The sequence below is a fragment of the Fusarium solani genome, assembly GCF_023522795.1.
Source record: "Fusarium solani strain SB1 chromosome Unknown bctg00000013, whole genome shotgun sequence".
Lineage (NCBI taxonomy): Eukaryota > Fungi > Ascomycota > Sordariomycetes > Hypocreales > Nectriaceae > Fusarium > Fusarium solani.
In genome coordinates, this window is record NW_027072145.1 from 1,941,814 (window position 1) to 1,961,915 (window position 20,102).

General features: G+C 42.4%; 6 protein-coding genes across 6 annotated transcripts; 4 read left to right on the plus strand and 2 right to left on the minus strand.

Moving 5' to 3' along the window:
* Positions 1-315: 315 nt before the first annotated feature.
* MRS44_017460 (uncharacterized protein) lies at positions 316-1,524 on the minus strand (the record flags this gene model as incomplete). Its single annotated transcript, XM_046278049.2, has 1 exon — positions 316-1,524. The coding sequence occupies one exon, from the start codon at positions 1,522-1,524 to the stop codon at positions 316-318; it is 1,209 nt and encodes a 402-aa protein (XP_046123592.2).
* A 1,587-nt stretch (positions 1,525-3,111) lies between these two features.
* On the plus strand, positions 3,112-4,631 carry MRS44_017461 (uncharacterized protein; the record flags this gene model as incomplete). Its single annotated transcript, XM_046280440.2, has 4 exons — positions 3,112-3,483; positions 3,546-3,742; positions 3,799-4,220; positions 4,300-4,631. 4 exons carry the CDS (start codon positions 3,112-3,114, stop codon positions 4,629-4,631), a joined length of 1,323 nt encoding a protein of 440 aa, XP_046123593.2.
* Positions 4,632-5,263: 632 nt separating this feature from the next.
* Positions 5,264-6,814, minus strand: MRS44_017462 (uncharacterized protein; the record flags this gene model as incomplete). The annotated part of the gene is made up of 1 exon (XM_046278050.2): positions 5,264-6,814. The coding sequence occupies one exon, from the start codon at positions 6,812-6,814 to the stop codon at positions 5,264-5,266; it is 1,551 nt and encodes a 516-aa protein (XP_046123594.2).
* A 739-nt stretch (positions 6,815-7,553) lies between these two features.
* Positions 7,554-9,615, plus strand: MRS44_017463 (uncharacterized protein; the record flags this gene model as incomplete). Its single annotated transcript, XM_065617824.1, has 2 exons — positions 7,554-8,202; positions 8,276-9,615. 2 exons carry the CDS (start codon positions 7,554-7,556, stop codon positions 9,613-9,615), a joined length of 1,989 nt encoding a protein of 662 aa, XP_065473896.1.
* Positions 9,616-11,105: 1,490 nt separating this feature from the next.
* Positions 11,106-12,208, plus strand: MRS44_017464 (uncharacterized protein; the record flags this gene model as incomplete). The annotated part of the gene is made up of 4 exons (XM_065617825.1): positions 11,106-11,165; positions 11,220-11,414; positions 11,476-11,867; positions 11,953-12,208. 4 exons carry the CDS (start codon positions 11,106-11,108, stop codon positions 12,206-12,208), a joined length of 903 nt encoding a protein of 300 aa, XP_065473897.1.
* Positions 12,209-18,783: 6,575 nt separating this feature from the next.
* MRS44_017465 (uncharacterized protein) lies at positions 18,784-20,069 on the plus strand (the record flags this gene model as incomplete). The annotated part of the gene is made up of 3 exons (XM_065617826.1): positions 18,784-19,150; positions 19,406-19,965; positions 20,046-20,069. 3 exons carry the CDS (start codon positions 18,784-18,786, stop codon positions 20,067-20,069), a joined length of 951 nt encoding a protein of 316 aa, XP_065473898.1.
* Positions 20,070-20,102: the final 33 nt, after the last annotated feature.

Below are 20,102 nucleotides of genomic sequence, written 5' to 3' on the forward strand. Positions count from 1 at the left end.
GGTGAACGTTGTATATATGTAAGGGTCGTAAATAACTAACTTGACGTTGGGATTCTATCCCTAGTCCAATCATGTTAAATGATGCTCAGAAGAATGTAAAAGAACAAGTAGAATGTGAGTCAGTAAGCCATTATCCACTCACCGAGTCTTGATTGTAGCTTGAAGCATTGTTGAGAACACAGAACAAGTTAGATGAGCCTACTTTGTCGAGTTTCGGGTTGTTTACAATAGAGTTATATAAATGAATCACATATCAATTCACCAATTTCTAAGCGTGTACTACTAGTCCTTGAATACACAACCCCCTCCATCACTCTATCCCGCCGCCTGAATTGCTGTGGGTTGTGTCAAGCTATCCTTCTCCATCGTACTCGCTTGAATAGCGTCTTTCTTGGCGCTGTTGGTGTTGTTCGGGAGACCAACCTCTTTCTTCGACTTGGCTTTGCTGCCTGAGAAGTCATAATCTATCCATTCCCCAAGGATCGAGCGAACTCGCTCAAACAGGGGTCCGTTGCGCTCCAGAGTCTGCTGGTCAAGCTGATTGTAGCTCTGCAAGCTCTCGGACGCTTCGCCACAAGTGAAAGGAGCCACTTCTAGTATCCTCTTAGCGGCAGCGACGTTTTGCTCCAGATCCGATAACGTGCTGATACCTGTAATTGTGGATACCGTGAAAGAAGATGTGCAGCTTTGTCTAGCTTTCAGGATTGCATATTGCAACGCGACAGACGAGAGAGATTCTCCGTTTCCATTTCTTTCCACCCACTTGGCAGCTTCAGCCGCAGCCGCTCGCAAGCCTTCTGGCGCGGGGTGCCAGTCGCCCGTCAAGCCCGTGGGAATGCCGCCAGTTCTCAACAGACCAACAGCCAATGGACTTGAGCAATAGACAGAATATACACCAGCAGCACGGAACAGCTCGAAGCCACGTGTCTCAACTTGTGTGTTGTGGAGTGTAAGCTGTGCCCATGTCTGGACAACATCGACAGGGTGTCCATAACGTTGTCGCACCATGCTAGCAACCTCTGCAAGGACATCAATGTCGTATCCTGATATCCCAACGCGGAGGATAACGCAAGCGCGCTGGAGTTCCAAGAGGACGCCCACGGCTGTGACGGCCTCATCGATGGATACATACTCGACGTCGTGGCAGAATACAACATCCAAGTACGTCGTCTGGAAACGCTCCAGAGACCGAGCGACTGATTTGCGGATCCAGTCTGGTGAGTAGTTGAATTCATTCTCCTTGATCCGGCCGACCTTCGTCATGAGCTCATAGTCGCCACGCTTATACTTGGACTGGATGTCTGCGTGTGAGAGGGCTGCACCCATAAGCTGCTCAGAGGGCTCATAGTAAGGCGAGGTGTCGATGGTACGGACACCAAGCTCAAATGCGCGCAGAAGAATCTTGGTGATTGGGAGGGACTGTGGCTCAGGGTGTAGCTGGTAACTAAAGCCTGCCCCTCCCATTACCAGCGGAGGGGGATTGAGACAGGTGTGTGTTGGTGAAGATGTTTGAATCGATCCCATGTTTGGCGTACTGATTTTATGACTTGAATGACGGGATTGATGGATAGAGCAACGAAGTATAGCGCGGCGCTGAGAGTATCGTCGGCTAGATGCGACCGAGATGGGGAGGTATTTGTTGCTGGCTGTGAGAGCGAGATGCGACAGTGCGATGGTCCTACCCGGGAAGTATAGTGCCATGTATGTGGAAATCGATGTCGATTTTGGGGGAGAATGATCAAGAGGCTTCTTTACTCGTTGTTCAGGTCGCGTCTCGAAGAACAGGAAGAAGGGTGGGCGTACTTGATCAAGGGGACTGAACATTGGCTTGAAATTACCCGTAGTCTTGAGCCTAATAGAATTAAAGAGCGATTGGTAGCAATTACATTATGATATCCATGTGGCAAAATCAGCATCAAGTGAGGCGTGTCTGTCGGTCGATTCTCACCCGTCGGTACAATAAGCTACATGGGATTGAATTAATGAGCCGTCGGGTCATTGCTTGGAACTCAAGCACGCCCAGACTCATTGGCCCCCACAATGGAGAATCTTAAACCCGAGCCCATAACGTTCAGCTGACGGGAGACTCTGGACGAAACAGTCAATGTCATTGCATTTTCCCTTGATAATGAGAGAAGCTTCATCAACAGCAGCAACTACAGGGCTGACAAAGGTTAAATATGACAATCGTTTCTAGTGAGATAATAATGGCGCCATTATATCATGGTCCTCAGCAATCAGTCATGGAGTTGCGACTGAGGGGTGGAAGCCCGGGTACCATGCCTCAGCGTCGTGGAGCTGGATCGGCTTAACACGCGCATTAACGAGTGACGACCCTCCGAAAGGCACTCGGCAGCAGCCTGTGTCACGTGTTGGCAAGTCCCCATAGATAATAGGCAACAGCTTGTGCTGTGGCTGCCAACTTCTTTATGTCTGTTATGAAGCCAGATGCCGAGCCAGCGTCTCGTGATATCTCACCGCACGACATCACCACGCCGACGTGCTAGGGCGGTCGAGAGCTTACCGCGAAGGAATTACATGGCTTCCATATTTTTCGGGTCAAAAGACTCGCAGTTTGCCGCGCCCCAGGGTACCATAGTACCACCACGAAAGCCTGCCCCTGACCCCTCCAACCTACGCCCGGAAACTAGGTTCGGCATATTGCCGTCGGAGGAAAATTCACTGTCGATTTTCATGGTGAGAGGTTGATTGTTCGTGGGAATATCGCTGTCTTCCATGCGAAAATGCTCAAGCTCCTAAGAGCCGAGATATGTATCCGCAGAATATACCCGACGCTTCCAGCGACTGCTGCAGTCATGTAAATCCACATCACCGCCAAGATCTTCCCCATGTTTTCCCCACGATCCAGTCCTACAGTGTGGGGTAGCTCGGCCGAAAGATGGGCGAAGAGATCAGTACCACTTTGCTCTGTTCGGGGACACATGGACCGAGAACACTCATCATCTTCAAATGATGGCACGAGGCAACTCATCAATATCTTGTATCTCGTCCTCGGGTGTTATATCAGAAGTGAGGACTGGGATATAAGTCCACCTGTTTCATGCCACAGACTCGCCAGCCATCAAGAATTCGTCAGATCCAACGGTCACCATGCTCCTCAACGTCTTCTCTTTTTACTCTCTAGGCCTTTGGGCTTCGGTTTCTGCTCTCACAATCACGGAGACTTCCCAATCAGACCTTGCCTCGGACCTGGAAGGGGGTGTCATCATCAATGGTGCCAGCTTCCAGGAAGATGTCCTTGTAACCTACGGACACTACCAGTATACTACCTTCTACAATAACACGCCTGCGGGTTACGGTAACCATTATGTCAATCTCGGACGCCGCCAGGTGGTTCCCTCTGCTGGAGACTGGGAGATCATCACGTTTACGGATTATATTCAGCGACGTGTCGACGGACACAATATGATCTCTCTGGGCATTTCCGGTGACGGGAGAATCCACCTAAGCTTCGACCAGCACGTGCGTCATCCCTGGCGCTCTCAGCTACGTTGAGGTCATACTGCGGAGACTAACAATAGTAGAATGTCCCTCTGCGTTACCGTGTTTCCGTTGACCCTATTGCAGAGGATATCCCCTCTGCGCCAGAATGGACCGAAGCTCTTTTCGGTCCCGTGCTCAACAGTCTGCCCGGATCCTCAGGCCCGTGGACTCCCATGACTTACCCTAGGTTCCAGACGTTGGAGAACGGAGACATGCTATTCGAGTTTCGCATTGGAGGGTATGCCTCTGGAGAAAGCGTTACAACCGTCGACACTTGTACTGACGAAAATATAGCTCAGGAAACGGCGACAGCTACATCCACCGGTATAGTTCTTCGACCGAACAATGGCGGCCATATGGGCGTTACCTCCAGGGCAATGATAACAACGCCTACATCAATGGCCTCGACTACCTCGACGGAAGACTCTACACGTCTTGGATTATCCGTGAGACGCCCAATGCAAACACCAACCATGACCTCTTCTTTGCATACTCGGACGACGAGGGTCAGTCCTGGCATAGTTCTGACGGCACCGACTTGCCCGTCCCCATTTCTACGGACGATGACACGCCCCTGATCTGGAATATCCCTCAAAACAGTCAGCTGGTGAACCAGGAAGGCCAGTTAATCGATGCTGCGGGACGCTTCCACATCCTTATGAGAGACAATCTCGGCGGGCGCAATCAGTACCATCACTACCTACGTAGTCTCGACGGTGAGTCCGCAATGTCTTCTCAAAGCCATGTTGCTACAACCGTGAACTTGGTTGCCACTGACGCCCGATGTTTGTGAAGGAATATGGACCAAGACCGCCATCAACCCCGGCGACATCAGCCCTCCCGACCTGTACGCCCCTCGGGGTAAGTTTGCCGCGACCTCTGACGGAGAATGGCTGATCGCACTATTGCCCGATCACCCAAAGCTTCAGACTCGCATTTATGCTTCCAGCGCCGCAGAAGGTTTCGAGGAGTGGGAGCTCTTGGCCGTCATCAACAACAGCTTCACGGAGCCGCTGTATGATGTGAATAGGCTTCGCAACCATGATGTCCTGAGCGTCTTCATCCGGCAAGGGGGCCCTTTTCCAGCAAGACAGGTCCAGGTGTGGGACTTTCACTTGGAATACTGACCGGGTTGATTTGAGATTGTCTGATGGTCGAGGCAGGTTTTCTTTTCGACGCTGTAGGTTATTCCTAGGCCAGTGAGCAAATACTACGTTGAAAGCCGGACAAACCTTAGATAGTTTCAATCCATCGTTCTCATGCAGTCTCAAAAATCAGATGAAATGGAGTGAATAGTGTGGGCTTAAAACTAGGATGTGGCTCTACTGCCTTGTTAGTGAAAGTCGCCCACTGACCCCCAGCAACACACTCTTACACTCTGTACATGTCGGTGAACGATAGATGACTTTTAAGTAACCGAAAGGCACATTTGGTGGATCATCTCCACCGTTCTAGTACTGGGCTTGGCAAAAGAGATGCAATCTATCGCTACTCCCTGTGTTCATGCATTATGCTCACCAGGATGGGATTCAGAACCACCGGGAAGCCCTACGGGCTCATATTGCAAACATATAGCTTGATTCGTCTCAAACATTATCAACATGCCTTAACTTGAATCACATCAAATCTTCATGTTCGGTTCCTAAGTTCTCTGCTAAAGACTGTGCCAGCTAACCATGATCTGCCGGCTCCATGTGGCGCGACTGATGCCGTGTCCCCGCCAAATTGCTTCGTGTTGTCAAGCACGTAATGAAATGACCTATTTCTTTCTCTCGGTGCGCTCGAGACAGACGGCGTCGGCGGTATCAAGCTTATCCAACTTCAGAGCCGCGTCAGGGTCTCCAGCCAAAACACCAGCGAGGTCCTTGTCGAACTTGACTGCGATTTGCTCGAGCGAGAGGTCCTTGGTCTCGATGAAGGTGAAATAAATGATGCCCAGGACCAGACAGTTGAATGCGATGGTGATGATGTAGTATCTCCAAGACAAGCTCTCGAGGCCGATGGGGTTGATGTAATTCACGGCAAAAGACGAACCCGAGATGACAAAGAGCGTCCAGGAGAAGTAGACGCCGCGCTGCTTCGTGGTGACGATCTCGAGGGGGTAAGCCACGTTGAGGGGCAGCCAGCTTGCACCGTAGAATGTATTGAAGAGGAAAATGGAGACGACAACACCGATGCCGTAGTTGCGCTGCTCGGTGCGAACGTACATTGCGGCGAGCGCGGTCCAGACGGAAAAGACGACAATCATGAGCGAAGTGCATGTGAGGAAGACAACGCGACGACGGAAGCGCGGCATAAGCAGGGACGAGGTCATGCCCACGATCCAGGACCATATATTGATAATGCCGTTGATAAGGGTCTTCTCGCGTGTTGACTGTAGGCCCACCTGGTCGAGGATGGTGGGAAGATAAGCGCTGACAAGGCCGGAGCCGAGGCACTGGGAGCCTACGGCGATGACAGTACAGATGAGCAGACGATGGAGGTTGCCTCTGTGGGTAAAGTGGCTCTTGAGGTCGGCGCGCTTGAATCGTAGGTTTGTCCTGTCAGCCTCGATGCCTTGGATAATCTCGAGAAGCTCGCGCTCCACAAGAGGAGTTTCGTGTCCACCCCCGTGGTACTTGACTAGAACTCTCTTGGCTTCCTCGACCCGTCCCCTCATGATAAGCCAGCGGGGCGACTCGGGACAGAACCAGATGGCGCAGACCTGGTATGCCGGTAGCACGGCCTGGAGTCCACAGGGAATCTGCCAGGAGGCGTTGCCGGCAAGGTCACGCGCACCGTAGGCGACCCAGGCCCCGATGATCAAGCCGACATAGATTAGCGTGTTGTAGATAGCAGTGATGGTTGTGCGCTGGGCGGGATGCGCAAGCTCTGTGATAAGTGTTGGGGCTGAGATGAGAGCGATGAATGCGCCAAAGCCGAGCACGAGCTTACTGCCCACGAACATGTTGAAGGAGGTTGAGAAGGTCTGCATCAGGGCCATGGCCACGACGATGGTGGATCCAACGAAGCAGGGAAGGCGGCGGCCGTAACGGTCGATCACGAAGGGAACGAAGAGAACCGAGATGAGGCCGCCGACCTGAGTAGAGGCGCCATATAGACCTAGCTGGCTGCCGCTGGGGCTGCCAAAGCGGTCGTTGAACCCATCGAGCGCCTGGAGGCTGTTGGTCATGCTGAGATCGAATCCCCAAGCGGTAATAGTGACGAGGGGTGCCAGGAGCAGCAGGTAAAGACGAACCAGATGGGGCGTCTTGTACCAGGCTCCTCGCTCCATGTCTTCGATATTGACAAGGATGGTCTGAGCCTCCATTTTTGCGGTACTGTCTTATAGTTCAATGTGATGGTAGGTAAAACTTGAGGGGTAGGGTGAACTTGACACCCAACCAAGGTGGGTGAGACGTCAATGGTCATATATGGATTTTCTCACGACAGCTCTTCGGCGTGAAACAACCCGAAAGAAATACTCTAAGAGATGATACCTTGTGATGGTGCACGTTCAGAGTTCTGGTTGACAAGGACTTCCAGCTTCTCCCCATCTTCTTCCCCAGTTCCTCTGACTCTCCGCAATCTTGGCACTTTCGCGTCCTCGGTAGGCGTTCGACCGGGTCGTCTCATTTCCCCACGCCAAGGATAGACTATTTGGGCTTATCATTAGTACTAGTCTCAGTACGGTGCAAATTCATGTCAGGAGACCTTGAACCGTCGGGTATTTCCACTCCATACCCCGCCACCCGCCGGCTACTTTATCACAGCTCAAAACTAGACCTGACCGTCGTTACCATTTGTCCCGAGAGGGTTGGGTTCGGAGCCGAACATAGCCGGCTAGGCCTATCACGTTAGACTCCCCAACTCTCCTCGACATCCAGTGCTCAGTGATGGGGTTGTTGTGATGCCATTTAGGCGCAGCTTGTTCAAGCATCGGTCGGTTATTGTCCGTTCCCCAGCTTCTTAAACCACAGCGAGGACCCGGAGATTGGGATAGCCCAGAACGTCACACCCAACCGCGAGCTCTACTAGCCCCTGTAATTCATTCCACCTCACCATTCATCATGAGCGAACATACTCTCTTCTACGAAGAGCCAGCAGACTTATGGGAAGATGCTCTGCCCATCGGAAACGGCCGACTCGGCGCCATGGTGCGCGGAACGACCAACATAGAGCACCTATGGATCAACGAGGACTCGGTCTGGTACGGCGGGCCTCAGAGCCGGGTGAATCCTGCCGCGAGGTCTTCGCTCCCTAAGGTCCGAGACCTCATCGACCAGAACAAGATCGCTGAGGCCGAGAAGGAGATGTTCCAGACCTTCACTGCCATGCCCCACGCCCTGAGACACTACGAGCCTCTAGGGGACGTCTTCCTCAAGTTTGGCCACGGCGTCGACCCCCCGGGTCACTACCGCCATACGGTCGGCATCCCGATTGTCGCCGATGCGGCCTACGCCGGCGACAAAACGACAAAGCCGACATCTTATAGTCGGACTTTGGATCTGCGGACCGGCGTGGCCACGACCAGCTATGTATACCAAGGGCACGAGTACAAGAGAGAGGTCTTCTCGAGTCTTGCCGACGAGGTCATCTGCGTCAGGGTCTCGTCAGATACCCAGCTTCGCTTCTCCGTCGCGTTGAATCGCGGAGACGACATCGACTGGGACAGAAGTCTCAACAAGACTATGGACTCGCTTGTCCCCATTGACGATGGTCATCTACTCTCAGGCGCCACGGGGGAAAGGTGGTGTCAACTTCGCTCTCGGATTCAAGGCCTTGGTGGCAGGCCAAGGTTCCGTCAACAGCTTCGGTATCGACACTGAGATCTCGGTGGACGGAGCTGTAGTCATCCTTATCGCAGGAGAGACCACGTTTCGGTACAAAGATGCTGACGACGCTGTGCGCGATAGACTAGCGGCTGCTTCTCAAAAGTCGTGGTCTGAGCTATTGGCATCACACGTTTCTCGATTCTCTGCTTTATACGAGCGCGTAGAGCTGAAGCTTCCCGACAACGGCCAGTCAAACGTCTCTACCAAGCAGCGCCTCGACCACGTAAAGCAAGGAGGAGTCGATCACGGACTGGCGGCCCTGTTATTTCATTATGGAAGGTATCTCCTTATCAGCTCATCCGTCAGCGGCCTACCAGCCAACCTCCAGGGTATATGGAACTGCGACGCAATGCCGGTGTTTGGATCTAAGTATACCATCAACATCAACATCCAGATGAACTACTGGCCTGCAGAGGTTGCTAATCTCGCCGAGTGCCATGGTCCCCTCATTGACTTCGTCGTCGACCGCTTGAGTGTCCGAGGGGTGGAGACAGCCCGCGACATGTACGGGTGTCGCGGCTGGACCTCGCACCATAACACTGACATTTGGGCTGACACCGCGCCTTCGGACCGTGCCATTCACGCGACATATTGGAACCTGAGTGGCGCGTGGTTATGCCTGCATCTGTGGGAGCACTACCTCTACCAGCCGGACCTTGACTACCTGCGCCGCATCTTCCCCGTCCTCAGGGGCTCTGCGCAGTTCTTTGAGGATTACCTCATTGAGAGGGACGGCGTGCTAGTCACGTCGCCAAGCTCTTCGGCGGAGAACTCTTATTACATCCCGGGTACCCGGGACGTAGGCTGCGTCAGCGCAGGACCGGCTTGGGACGGGCAGATCCTGCGTGAGCTGTTCAGCGCCTGCACCGCCGCGGGGCGGCTCCTCGGTGAGACAACGTCGAGCTTCGAAGCCGTCTTAGGAAGACTTCCCACGCCGCAAATAGGCAGGCACGGGCAGATCATGGAGTGGAAGGACGACGTTGATGAGGTCGAGCCTGGACACCGCCATGTTTCGCACCTATGGGGGTTGTACCCTGGCAACACGATCAAGGGCGCTACACTTCATGCGGCGGCGCGGCAGACTCTGAAGCGCCGTCTGGCCACGGGTGGCGGGCACACGGGATGGAGCCTGGCGTGGATGTTATGTCTCAACGCACGACTGCGTGATGAGGATGCTGCTGCGACAGGGATCAGAAAGATGCTGACGACGGCTGTCTTGGATAACCTGCTGGCGAATCACCCCCCTTTCAGATCGATGGTAATTTTGGATTCACGGCGGGCATTGCAGAGATGTTAGTTCAAAGTCAAGAGGATGGATATATTGATCTTCTCCCGTGTCTTCCAACGTGTTGGGAAGTGGGAGGGAGTGTTCGAGGACTCAGAGTCAGAGGAGGGATTGAGACGAACATCAAATGGCAGGCGGGGAAGTTAGTTGAGGTGGCTCTGATCACCAAAGAGCCGCAAACGGTAATCTGTCGAACTCACCCAGATCGACTAGAAGAGGGGACCGGCGAGCGACACATTGACTTAGTGCCTGGTTATTTATTAATCCTGACTAGTAGGTGGTAAGGTGAATATAAAATAACAAAATATCTAGTTAGTATATTAATATAAATTTTATATTATTTACATATAATATTTAATTATAATAAAGTAATATTTTTAAATTTGTTTTGTATTAAACTAATAAATAATTTTAATAACTTAATAAAGTTATAAATTATATATAAATATTTCTTATATTATAATACTTTTTATATTATACTTAAGATTATTTATTATACTATTTTATTTATATTTATATACTATTAAGTTTTTAAAGTTTAATATTTTTAATAAAAACTCTAATACTAACTCTAAGAACTAATCTATCTAAGTAAACCTATACTATTCATTAAATTTATTTCTTAATATTATACTTAGAGCTATATAGTTAGATTAGTAATAGCCACCATAATATCGCCCTGGACATCGTTATTAACGCTGCGTAAGTGTATGTTTATATAGCATCTTTAGAGAGTCCCTGGATCTTAGACATCCGGGGTTATTCAGCACTTCCATCACATCATTGCTTCAGAGATGCTCAGCATGCATGACGAGCCTTCCACGGCAAGCACTAGTTGTCTCGCTGGTTAGTGCATGGATAGTGTCCGCTTAGTAATAGGAAGCTCGTGGGATTGAGTTTTGGTTCGTCAGGGACATCCCTGAGCTGATATTCTTGGACGGGGCTGTGTGGTTGATAAAACCTAAAATAAAACTGAGGTTAGCTCACATTGTTCGGATGATACCTCGAAAGTGGGACGGAAATTACCATGTGCTTGAATTTCACGCTTCCTGACTCTTTTCTCAGCCTCAATGCTTCTGCCGGCTGGGCTGTAAGCGAGAGCCTAGGGTGCAATGTAACGTCCAAGCAAGCCTCGCATAGCAAAAGGAAGCTAATCATGCCCAAGAGTTGGTCGTTGGTCTATATGCCGTTAGTAGACACTCGCCTGGCCCTCATATTTATGGAGTTCAGTACTTTGATCGGACTACGTCTACGTGATTCAGGCCTTGCTGACGCGCCTGGAACCAATTTCTTAAACTTTCACGCTGGCGAGACTTGGTATGGATTGTTGCGACCTCTTGTCTAGACATTATAAATACCCCAAGGAACAACAAGGACAGATTTTTCATCAGCACTATACATTTGATCGAGTTTCTAGTTTCTTCTTTGTGCTTTTTTTACACTCGTTTTCTCACGCCACTCGTTACAATATCACCCACCACTCGCTTACCAACTTGATAGAAATGCCTTCTTTAAGTTCCTATCTTTCTCTTTTCGCTATTGGCAATGCAAGCGCGGCAGCGGTATGGAATACTACCTGCACCACTAAGACGCAGCGAAAGGCTTGGTGAGTTCAGAGCCGGAAACTCCTTGTCAAGAGCCGACTGACAGCAGGCGGGCACACGTTGAACGACAATGAAAAGACTACCTACCTTGACGCCGAGCTTTGCCTCATGTCCAAGCCTGCCAAACTTGGAGTTGAGGGTGCGGTAAACCCATGGGATGAGCTTGACTGGGCACACATTGCTCAGGCCAATGTCATCCATAACGTGGTATGTGAATTCCATGACGTGCACCTCCCAGGTGACGAGCCAGTGCTGACCGCAATCGCAGGGTGCTTTCCTGCCTTGGCATCGCTATTACATGCGGGTCCATGGGTACCTGCTGCAATCCGAGTGCGGCTACAAAGGAGGCCAGCCATACTGGGATGAGGTTCGTGACCTTGAGGCTCTCAACGAATCCGTCGTCTTTGACCCCGACACTGGATTTGGAGGGCAAGGCGACAATTGCGTCAACGACGGGCCCTTCGCAAACCTCACCCTACACCTCAACGCGACCTCGAAGAATGTGAACGAGTGCCTGACTCGTGAATTCAGCCCGGATGGTTTCCAGAATGGCCAGCAGGTGTACATCGACGAGTGTCTGAATACGACCAACTACGTGGATGCTTCGAATGCTACATCTTCAGACCCCATATCGCCGGGCACGCTGCTGTGGGGGGCATAGTACGTTCGATAGCCTTGGTCTGGACTCTTGAAGATGGTTGAGAAACTGACAATTCCTTGCACAGATGGCTGATCAGATTGCGAGCCCTGGCGACCCGCTCTTCTTCCTGCACCATACTTACCATGACCGTCTCTGGTGGCAGTGGCAGCAAGACGACTTGGAGAACCGCCTGACAGACATAGGCGGGCGCAACGTCCCCTATGACAGCTTCCTCGAATCGAACGGCATAGAATACCCAAGTGATGCCCTTCTTCTCTATGATGGGGACGATGGCAACGTTACCACACTCAACCACAATCTTTGGATGGCTGGTATTGCAGTGTCTAGCTGGTTGCCGTGAGAATCCCCCTCGCACTTCATAGTTGTGGTAGGGCTCGTTGAAACTGTGTCTTAACGGAGAAGTCTGAGGAGCATTTTCACATGAGTAAATTTCATTTCATCTTTTGACAGGATAGAGGCCATCATTGTATCAATGCCTTGCGTAATAATGGGACGCTCTGGATATGTGTGTCGCCTGTGCCTAAAGCTCATTGGTGAGGTGTCAAAGCGATAAACCGGAGAGCTTTATCAAGTGCTGGCACACCAGGAGGAAACTTCAGGAAGCAGAAAGAATATATAAGTTTTAGGAATTAGGGCGTTGTGATGGATTGTTCGTGATGGCTCGAGTTAGAATTCTAAGTGTCTTGATTTATCTAGTAGGCCCATAGGAGCTCCGACGAACGATGATTTAAAAGGTAGAAAGGACCACTGTGTTAGCATATGGATATGATGCTATGATATGTTGATAATGTGTTCTTTATTATAGTTGAAGCCCGGCCCTCAATGGGATAACTGAGCCAGAAAACCGTCATAACGACTCAGGCTGGCGTTATTGCCTTTGATTCTTGGTGAAGCAGGGTTTAGAAAGGGCAAACTTCAGGGTAGTCACCATGACATTTGGAAAGCTTGACAGCAGGAAAGATTGATGTTAAACGCGCTTACGATTGGCTCAGATAGATCTCCGCGAATGAAATAAATCTGTTATCATAACCATAACTTGTCTAGCTGTCTATACACTCAAGCATTGGAACCGTGTTCCAGTTTTCCGACCCTGGCTACAGCTTCCACCCTGTCCGTCCGGGAAGATTGGCGTTACATTGAGACTTGTCCAAAGAAACTTTTGTCCCTTAAGCCAGAACGAGCTTGGGCTGATTCAATGGGCTGGGCTGAACCATATGGACCCAAGGCTGTGTCAAAGTTCGCCCAGCTATGCCACACGACCAGTGGATCGCGATGATCAGTAGGTTTTCTGCTGGCCAGTACGATTGTTTACAAGTTTCGAAAATGTGAGAACCAGGGTGACAAAGGCCCGTTCTCGTAGTCATGGGCTATCGCTGGTTTATCTGCCCTAAAAGGGCTGATTAATGCCTTTGGAACAAGCCAAGAGTCGAGTCATGAGACACGTCTCTGCTGGGTCGGCGGATTTCGACCATGATCCGTTCTGTTATGTCAGCGGCGGCCATTGCTCGCGAAAATCGGTACTTGCCGCTGTAGAATCCAAAATTGAGCCATTATCGTGTAAGACAGTTGGACGAAAGACGTCTAGAACTCCGCTGCGGTGGAGGAGTTGTTAACCCAGGGGCCGTGCATTTGATCATGAAGGGGAATCGGCATTGAATTGGAACCTGTCGTACCCGCCTTGATGAAAAGAATGTAACGAGACATGATGTGGATCGAAGCACGTCAGCAGATAGTCAAATAGAACTAAAACAGTCGCGCCGAGTGGCAGAGATTGGAGGGATAGCATGAACCCTAAGCGTTGCCACACTAACTGATACCTGCAATATTCAGTACCTTTACGCAAGGATCTTCAGTCCGGATCGTCATAACTATTCCATAAATTCTTAGGCAAGTCATGGACCCGGGCTATCAAGCCCATGCTTCTCCCGATCGGTGCGACCAAGATGATAATCATGACACCACTAGGGCTACGCAACTGGTAGAGTAGCACCCATCTTGGACTAGGTACAAGTTCCTGACGGAAAGAGCTGAATAAGGCGGTGAATTTGGTAGCGCATCAATACAATATTTCATGCTTCAAATCAACGACGTTCATAAGTAACTAAGCGGGAATCTAGACGGCGAGCGTTATATGCACAGCCGGCTATGCAAATAAGATCTATTATATAAGAAGCAATATAGCCTTCTTATATTACTATATCACACCGCTAATTATAACCCCTAATTTATTAATTAATACCTTCTATAATATTAATTCACTTATTATACCTTTATTATTATATAATAAACTTAATTAATACTCCCTTAGTTTTCCTTAATAATATACTCCCCCTAAAAGATAAATTTTACTCCTAGGAAGAGCTAATTACCGTAATTAATACTTAGGCAGCGCTATAAGGCTATGCCTTTATTATAAAGACCTCTTAGAAAATTTCTAATAAGAGGATTAGTATTATATATAACTATAACTATAGCATAGGGTATACCTCTTTTAATTCCTTAAAGGCATATTAATAAAAGACCTTAATATATTATATAAAATATTTTTTTATTATAATAAAAGAAAAGCTTATATAAGACTATATAGACCTTAAGGTATTATCTTAATGCTAAATTTACTTAATATAATTATTAGCTAAGTCTTAATATAATAATATATCTTATATATTATTAATTATTATATTAAGATAAATTAATAATTTATTAACTCGCTAAAGCTAATATTATATTAAAAGAAATTAAATTTTAACTAAGTATAATATTAGATATAATTATTATATAATAAAATATTTATAATTATATTATATAAGATAAATAAGACCTTATTAAAAGGTAAAATAATATCTATATTCTTATTAAATAGCTATAAAATAAGGGCTTTTAGAGCTAGATTTACTTTAATAAAAATAGCTAAGTTAAGGTAATATTTTTTATATATTTAAAATTCCTAAGGTACCTTAAATTATATCTTAAAGTATTTATATTAAATTATATATATAAGACTAATAAGTATAAAATACCCTTACTTAATATAATTAATATTATTACTTATTAATAATCTTTTTATATTACTTTTATATTTCTTAGTAATAATAAAAGAAAATAATTTTATTTAGGCTCTTAGTTATTTATAATATTTATATAATCTTTATAATATATCTCTTTTAATTATTATATTTATAAATTATTATTTAATATATATAAATACTTTTTTCTTATTATTTTATTTTTTAATATTATTTATATTATTATACTTATAATATATTAATAAAGCTATCTTAATTTAGTATATATCTACCTTTACTTAAGATAAAAGTAACCTTAATAAAAAAAAATAAAAAGGGTTTTATAACTTATAATATAATATTATTACCTTAATAAATAAAGATATTTATAATAAGAGGCTAAAAAAGTTTAAGAAGTAATACTTTTCTAAGTATATTAATAAGGTAAGCTATATTTAATAAACTTAATTAAACCTTTATAAGGAAAAGTTTATTAAGGCTTAGGTTTATTAATACCTCTACTTTAATTAATTTATTATATTATAGGCTAAAAATATTTATTAATTTATTAAGGGCTACTTAAAGACCTCTTAAGTTAATTTATTTAAGGCCTAGAGAGTTATTAAGCTTATTATAATAAACTAGGTTATTAAGCTTAAGGTATATTAAGCTAAGTAATAAATTAGCTTACTTATTACTTTATTTAAGGTATTATATAATAATATATATAATTAGATCTTATATAAAGCCTTATAAAAGGTTAAAAAGTAATAAGTATAATTATTAAAAAAGATTTTTTTATATATAGGGGTATTTAATATAAGTCTTAGTTTCTTTTATATTTATATCTTTTAATATTTATTAGTATTAAAATAGCCCCTTTAATTATAGTATTTTTATACTTATTAATATCTCTAATATTAAAAAACCCCTTAGCTTATTATTAAGCCCTATAAGTAATTTAATTACTTAGTTATTAAATTAATATTATTATTATTAAATATATAATATAAGCCTTTTATATTTAATGTTATTAAAAATATATTATATTAAAAGGTATTATTAATATATTTAAAGTATTATATTAAAGGCTATAAAATAAACTCTAAAATATATCTTTTATATTATAATAATTTATTATTAACTTAAACTTAATCTTTTATAATAATATATATAATAATATATATAATGACTTAATTAATTTCTCTTTTATTAGCCCTATAAGTAATTATTCTTACCCTAAGTGCCTTAGTAATACTTATACTATAAGTTAATAACCCTTAACATACTTAATAAGTAAGTATCTTAGATAAGCGAGTATCTTAAAAATCCCTTAACTTATATCTTTATTATTTAATTAATTAATATATAACTACTAAATATATTATAAAGTAATTATAAGGCTAGAATACTTCTTACTCTTTAGGCCCTTTAAAATAACCTAAGATTAAGTCTCTAATATACCGCAAATATATATATAGTCTCTTAGAAGACTCTTAGCTACTAATAATAAGGCATATAGTCTTAATATAATACTATCCCTAACTCGCGTTAGCTATTTAATATAGAGGAATAAATTCTTATTTACTTTATTTTTAACTTAGATTTACGAGGATTTCTCTTATAGCTATATAATATAAAAGAAATAACTAATTAATTACTTACTAATTACAATATATTACCTATTAATATATATTAAGCTTATAATTTTATTAGGTAATACTAAGAGCTTAAGATATATTTCTTTTATAAATATAATTACTAGAGAGTTAAATATAAAAACTTAATTATTATTTATAATTAATTTTAGCTTATAATAAATATAATTATAAAATATAATATCTAATTAAATAATATTTATAACTTTAATAAAATTAGCTTTTTTATAAATATAATTATAAGTAAAATAATTATTATATGCTTAAAAAGGTATTTAAAGTTAAAATTAATATAACTTAAAAACTAAAAATAAATTATAATTATTTAAGTAATTAATATAAAAGACTAAGTAATTTAATTATTTATTATTAATATAAGCTAATATTACTTTATTAATTAATACTAAGAAAATAATTTCTTAAGTAATTAAGTTATTATAATAACTTAAAATAATTAAATTAATAATAAAATTAATCTTAAATAGCTTAAGTATTTTAATTAATATATAATTAATTAATTAATTAATTTTTATTATTTCTTAATCTTTAATAATTATAAAAATTATTCATTTATTAACTTTAAGAGATATTATAAAAAAAATAAAATTATTTAATTTTATATATTACTTTATTTATTTTATTTATTTTAGCCCCTTAATATTAAGTATTTTATATTTCTTAAAAAGACTTATAATTAAGAAATAAAATAATTAATTAAATATTTTATAATTTATATTTTAAAAACTAAATTCTTTTTAACCTTTTATATTATATATAAGGCTATTATAATAAAAAGAAATATTAAAGAGGTATTTAAAGGAATTAATTTTATTTCTTTTAACCTAAAAGCTATAATCTTAAAGCTTAATATATAACTATAGACTTTAATACTTACTAAGGAGAGAATTAAACCTTTTACCCCTTAGGTCTTAAGGACCTTAAAGATTATACTTAAAGCTAAATCTTAGTCTAAATATCTTAAAAAATAAATTAAAAGGCATTAAAATAGCTCCTTAGAGTTAATCCTTAAAGCTTTATAATTCTTTATAAAAAAAATAAAAGCTATTATATATAAAATTACCTTATAAATAATAGAGGTTAAAGACCTTTAAGAAGTAAATAAGATATTAAATTAGCACTAAAGGGTAAAAAAGATTAAATTATAAAAGAGAGGGGTTATAATAATAAAAGAAAAAAGATAAGTAATTAATTAAATAGATATTAATATATAAATAATAGCTAAATTATTAAGAAGTAATAATTAAAAAAGGTTAATTAGATTAAATATTTAATATTATAATATTTATAATAAGCCTAGGTATAATATAAGAACCTATTAGGTAATAATTAAAATATCTAAGAAAAAATATAATAAGTAATTTTAATTAATTAAATAATTTATAGTATTTTTATTATAATCTTTAATAAAAAGGTTAAGATTTTTAAAATATTTATTTATTTAAGATACTTATTTATTAAGTATATTAGATTATTTATTAATAATATAAAAAAGCCTAAAAGGCCTAATATATAATAAGGCTATTAAGTGCTATAAAAACTAATTAATTATATTAAAAAGCTATAAATTTATTTTTATATTATAATAAAAATAAGTATAATTAATACCTTAATTATAAATAAATAAAAAAGTAGTATAAAAAGAAAAATAATATTAAAAATTAAATTAAAAAAAAATAATAAGTTATTTTACTTAAGATAAGACTAAGACTAAGTAAGTTAAATTTAATATAAAAAAAAAATAATATAATAGCCCTTTATATAATAATAAGAGATATAATATATCTAAGATATTATTAAAAAGGATTATAAATTATAAAAAAATTAATATAAAGGTAAAAACCCCTTTAATTATTATTAATAAAATTAATAAAAAATATAATTAATATATATTATTTTAAAAAAAAAAAAATAAATCTCTAAATATATTATATATAACTTAATAACTTATTTTAATTAAGTTATAAGTAAATTAAATAATTATATAATATAAGCTTAATAGCTTTTAATTATTAATAATATAAAATAATTATTTTTAAAGAAATTATTATTATTTTTATTAATATTATTAAATATTTATTATTAAAATTATTATTAAAATTATTATTATTTATATATTTATATAAGCTAAGATAACGTACATGATAAGCATGCGCCGCATCTAAGTATGCGCTGCACTTTTCCCTCCTACACCAAACTTTCCAGTTGATCAATCGATTTCTATACTACGAATAATGTCAGACCCAAATACCGAAGCTAGAACCCTTCTTGCCCTTCAAGCCCTTCAAAATAACCTAAAACTAAGCATCCGACGCGCCGCAGGAATCTATAAGATTGACGAGCGGCGGTTACGTCGTCGCAGACAAGGGATTCAATCGCGACGTGATTGGATCCCTAAGTCACGCCGACTATCTGATCTAGAGGAACAGATTATAGTGCAGTTTATTCTCGACCTAGATTCGCGAGGATTTCCTCCCCGATTGCGTGCTGTTGAAGAAATGGCTAACCGACTGCTCGCCGACCGCGACGCGTCACCTGTCGGCAAGCGCTGGGCTCATAACTTCGTTACGCGACACAAAGAGCTTAAGACTCGTTTCTTTCGTAAATACGACTACCAGAGAGCTAAGTGCGAAGATCCAACCGTTATTCGCAAGTGGTTTTAGCTCGTAGCGAACACAATCGCGAAGTACGGCATTCGATCAGATGATATTTGGAACTTTGATGAGACTGGCTTTCTTATGGGCATGATTGCAAGTGGAATGGTCGTTACAGGTGCAGAAAGGCGTGGAAGACCGAAATCAGTGCAGCCTGGAAGCCGGGAATGGATTACGGTGATTTAGGCGATCAATGCGGAAGGCCAAGCGATCCAGCCATTCATCATCGGTGCGGGCCAATATCACCTCGCCAACTGGTACCAAGAGAGCAACCTCCCGGGCGACTGGGCTATTGCGACGACCCAAAATGGCTGGACCGATAATGAGATCGGTCTCGAGTGGCTTAAGCACTTCGACCGGTGTACAGCCAAGCGATCAAATAGTCGCTATCGTCTTCTAATCCTCGATGGCCACGAAAGTCACCACTCTGTCGCCTTTGAGAGGTATTGCGAGGAAAACAAGATCATCACGCTTTGTATGCCGCCTCATTCGTCTCATCTGCTTCAGCCTCTCGATGTCGGGTGCTTTAGCCTGCTTAAGAAGGCTTATGGCCGAGAAATAGAGCATCTGATCAGATGCTCTATAACCCACGTTTCGAAGACCGAGTTCTTTCCGGCCTTTTATACCGCTCATCAGGCCACTATGACAGAAAGAAATATCAGATCAGCCTTTAGAGGAGCCGGGCTTGTTCCTCTTGACCCAGAAAGTGTGGTCTCGAAGCTTGATGTGCAGCTACGGACTCCAACGCCTGCCGAGGAGGTGGTTAGCCCTATGAACCCTTGGGTCTCAAAGACCCCAAAGACCGTGCTTGAGGCCCAATCTCAGTCTGAATACCTCAATAGACGAATCAGGCGGCATCAAAGTAGCTCCCCAGAGTCAATTCTAGGAGCTCTTAAGTC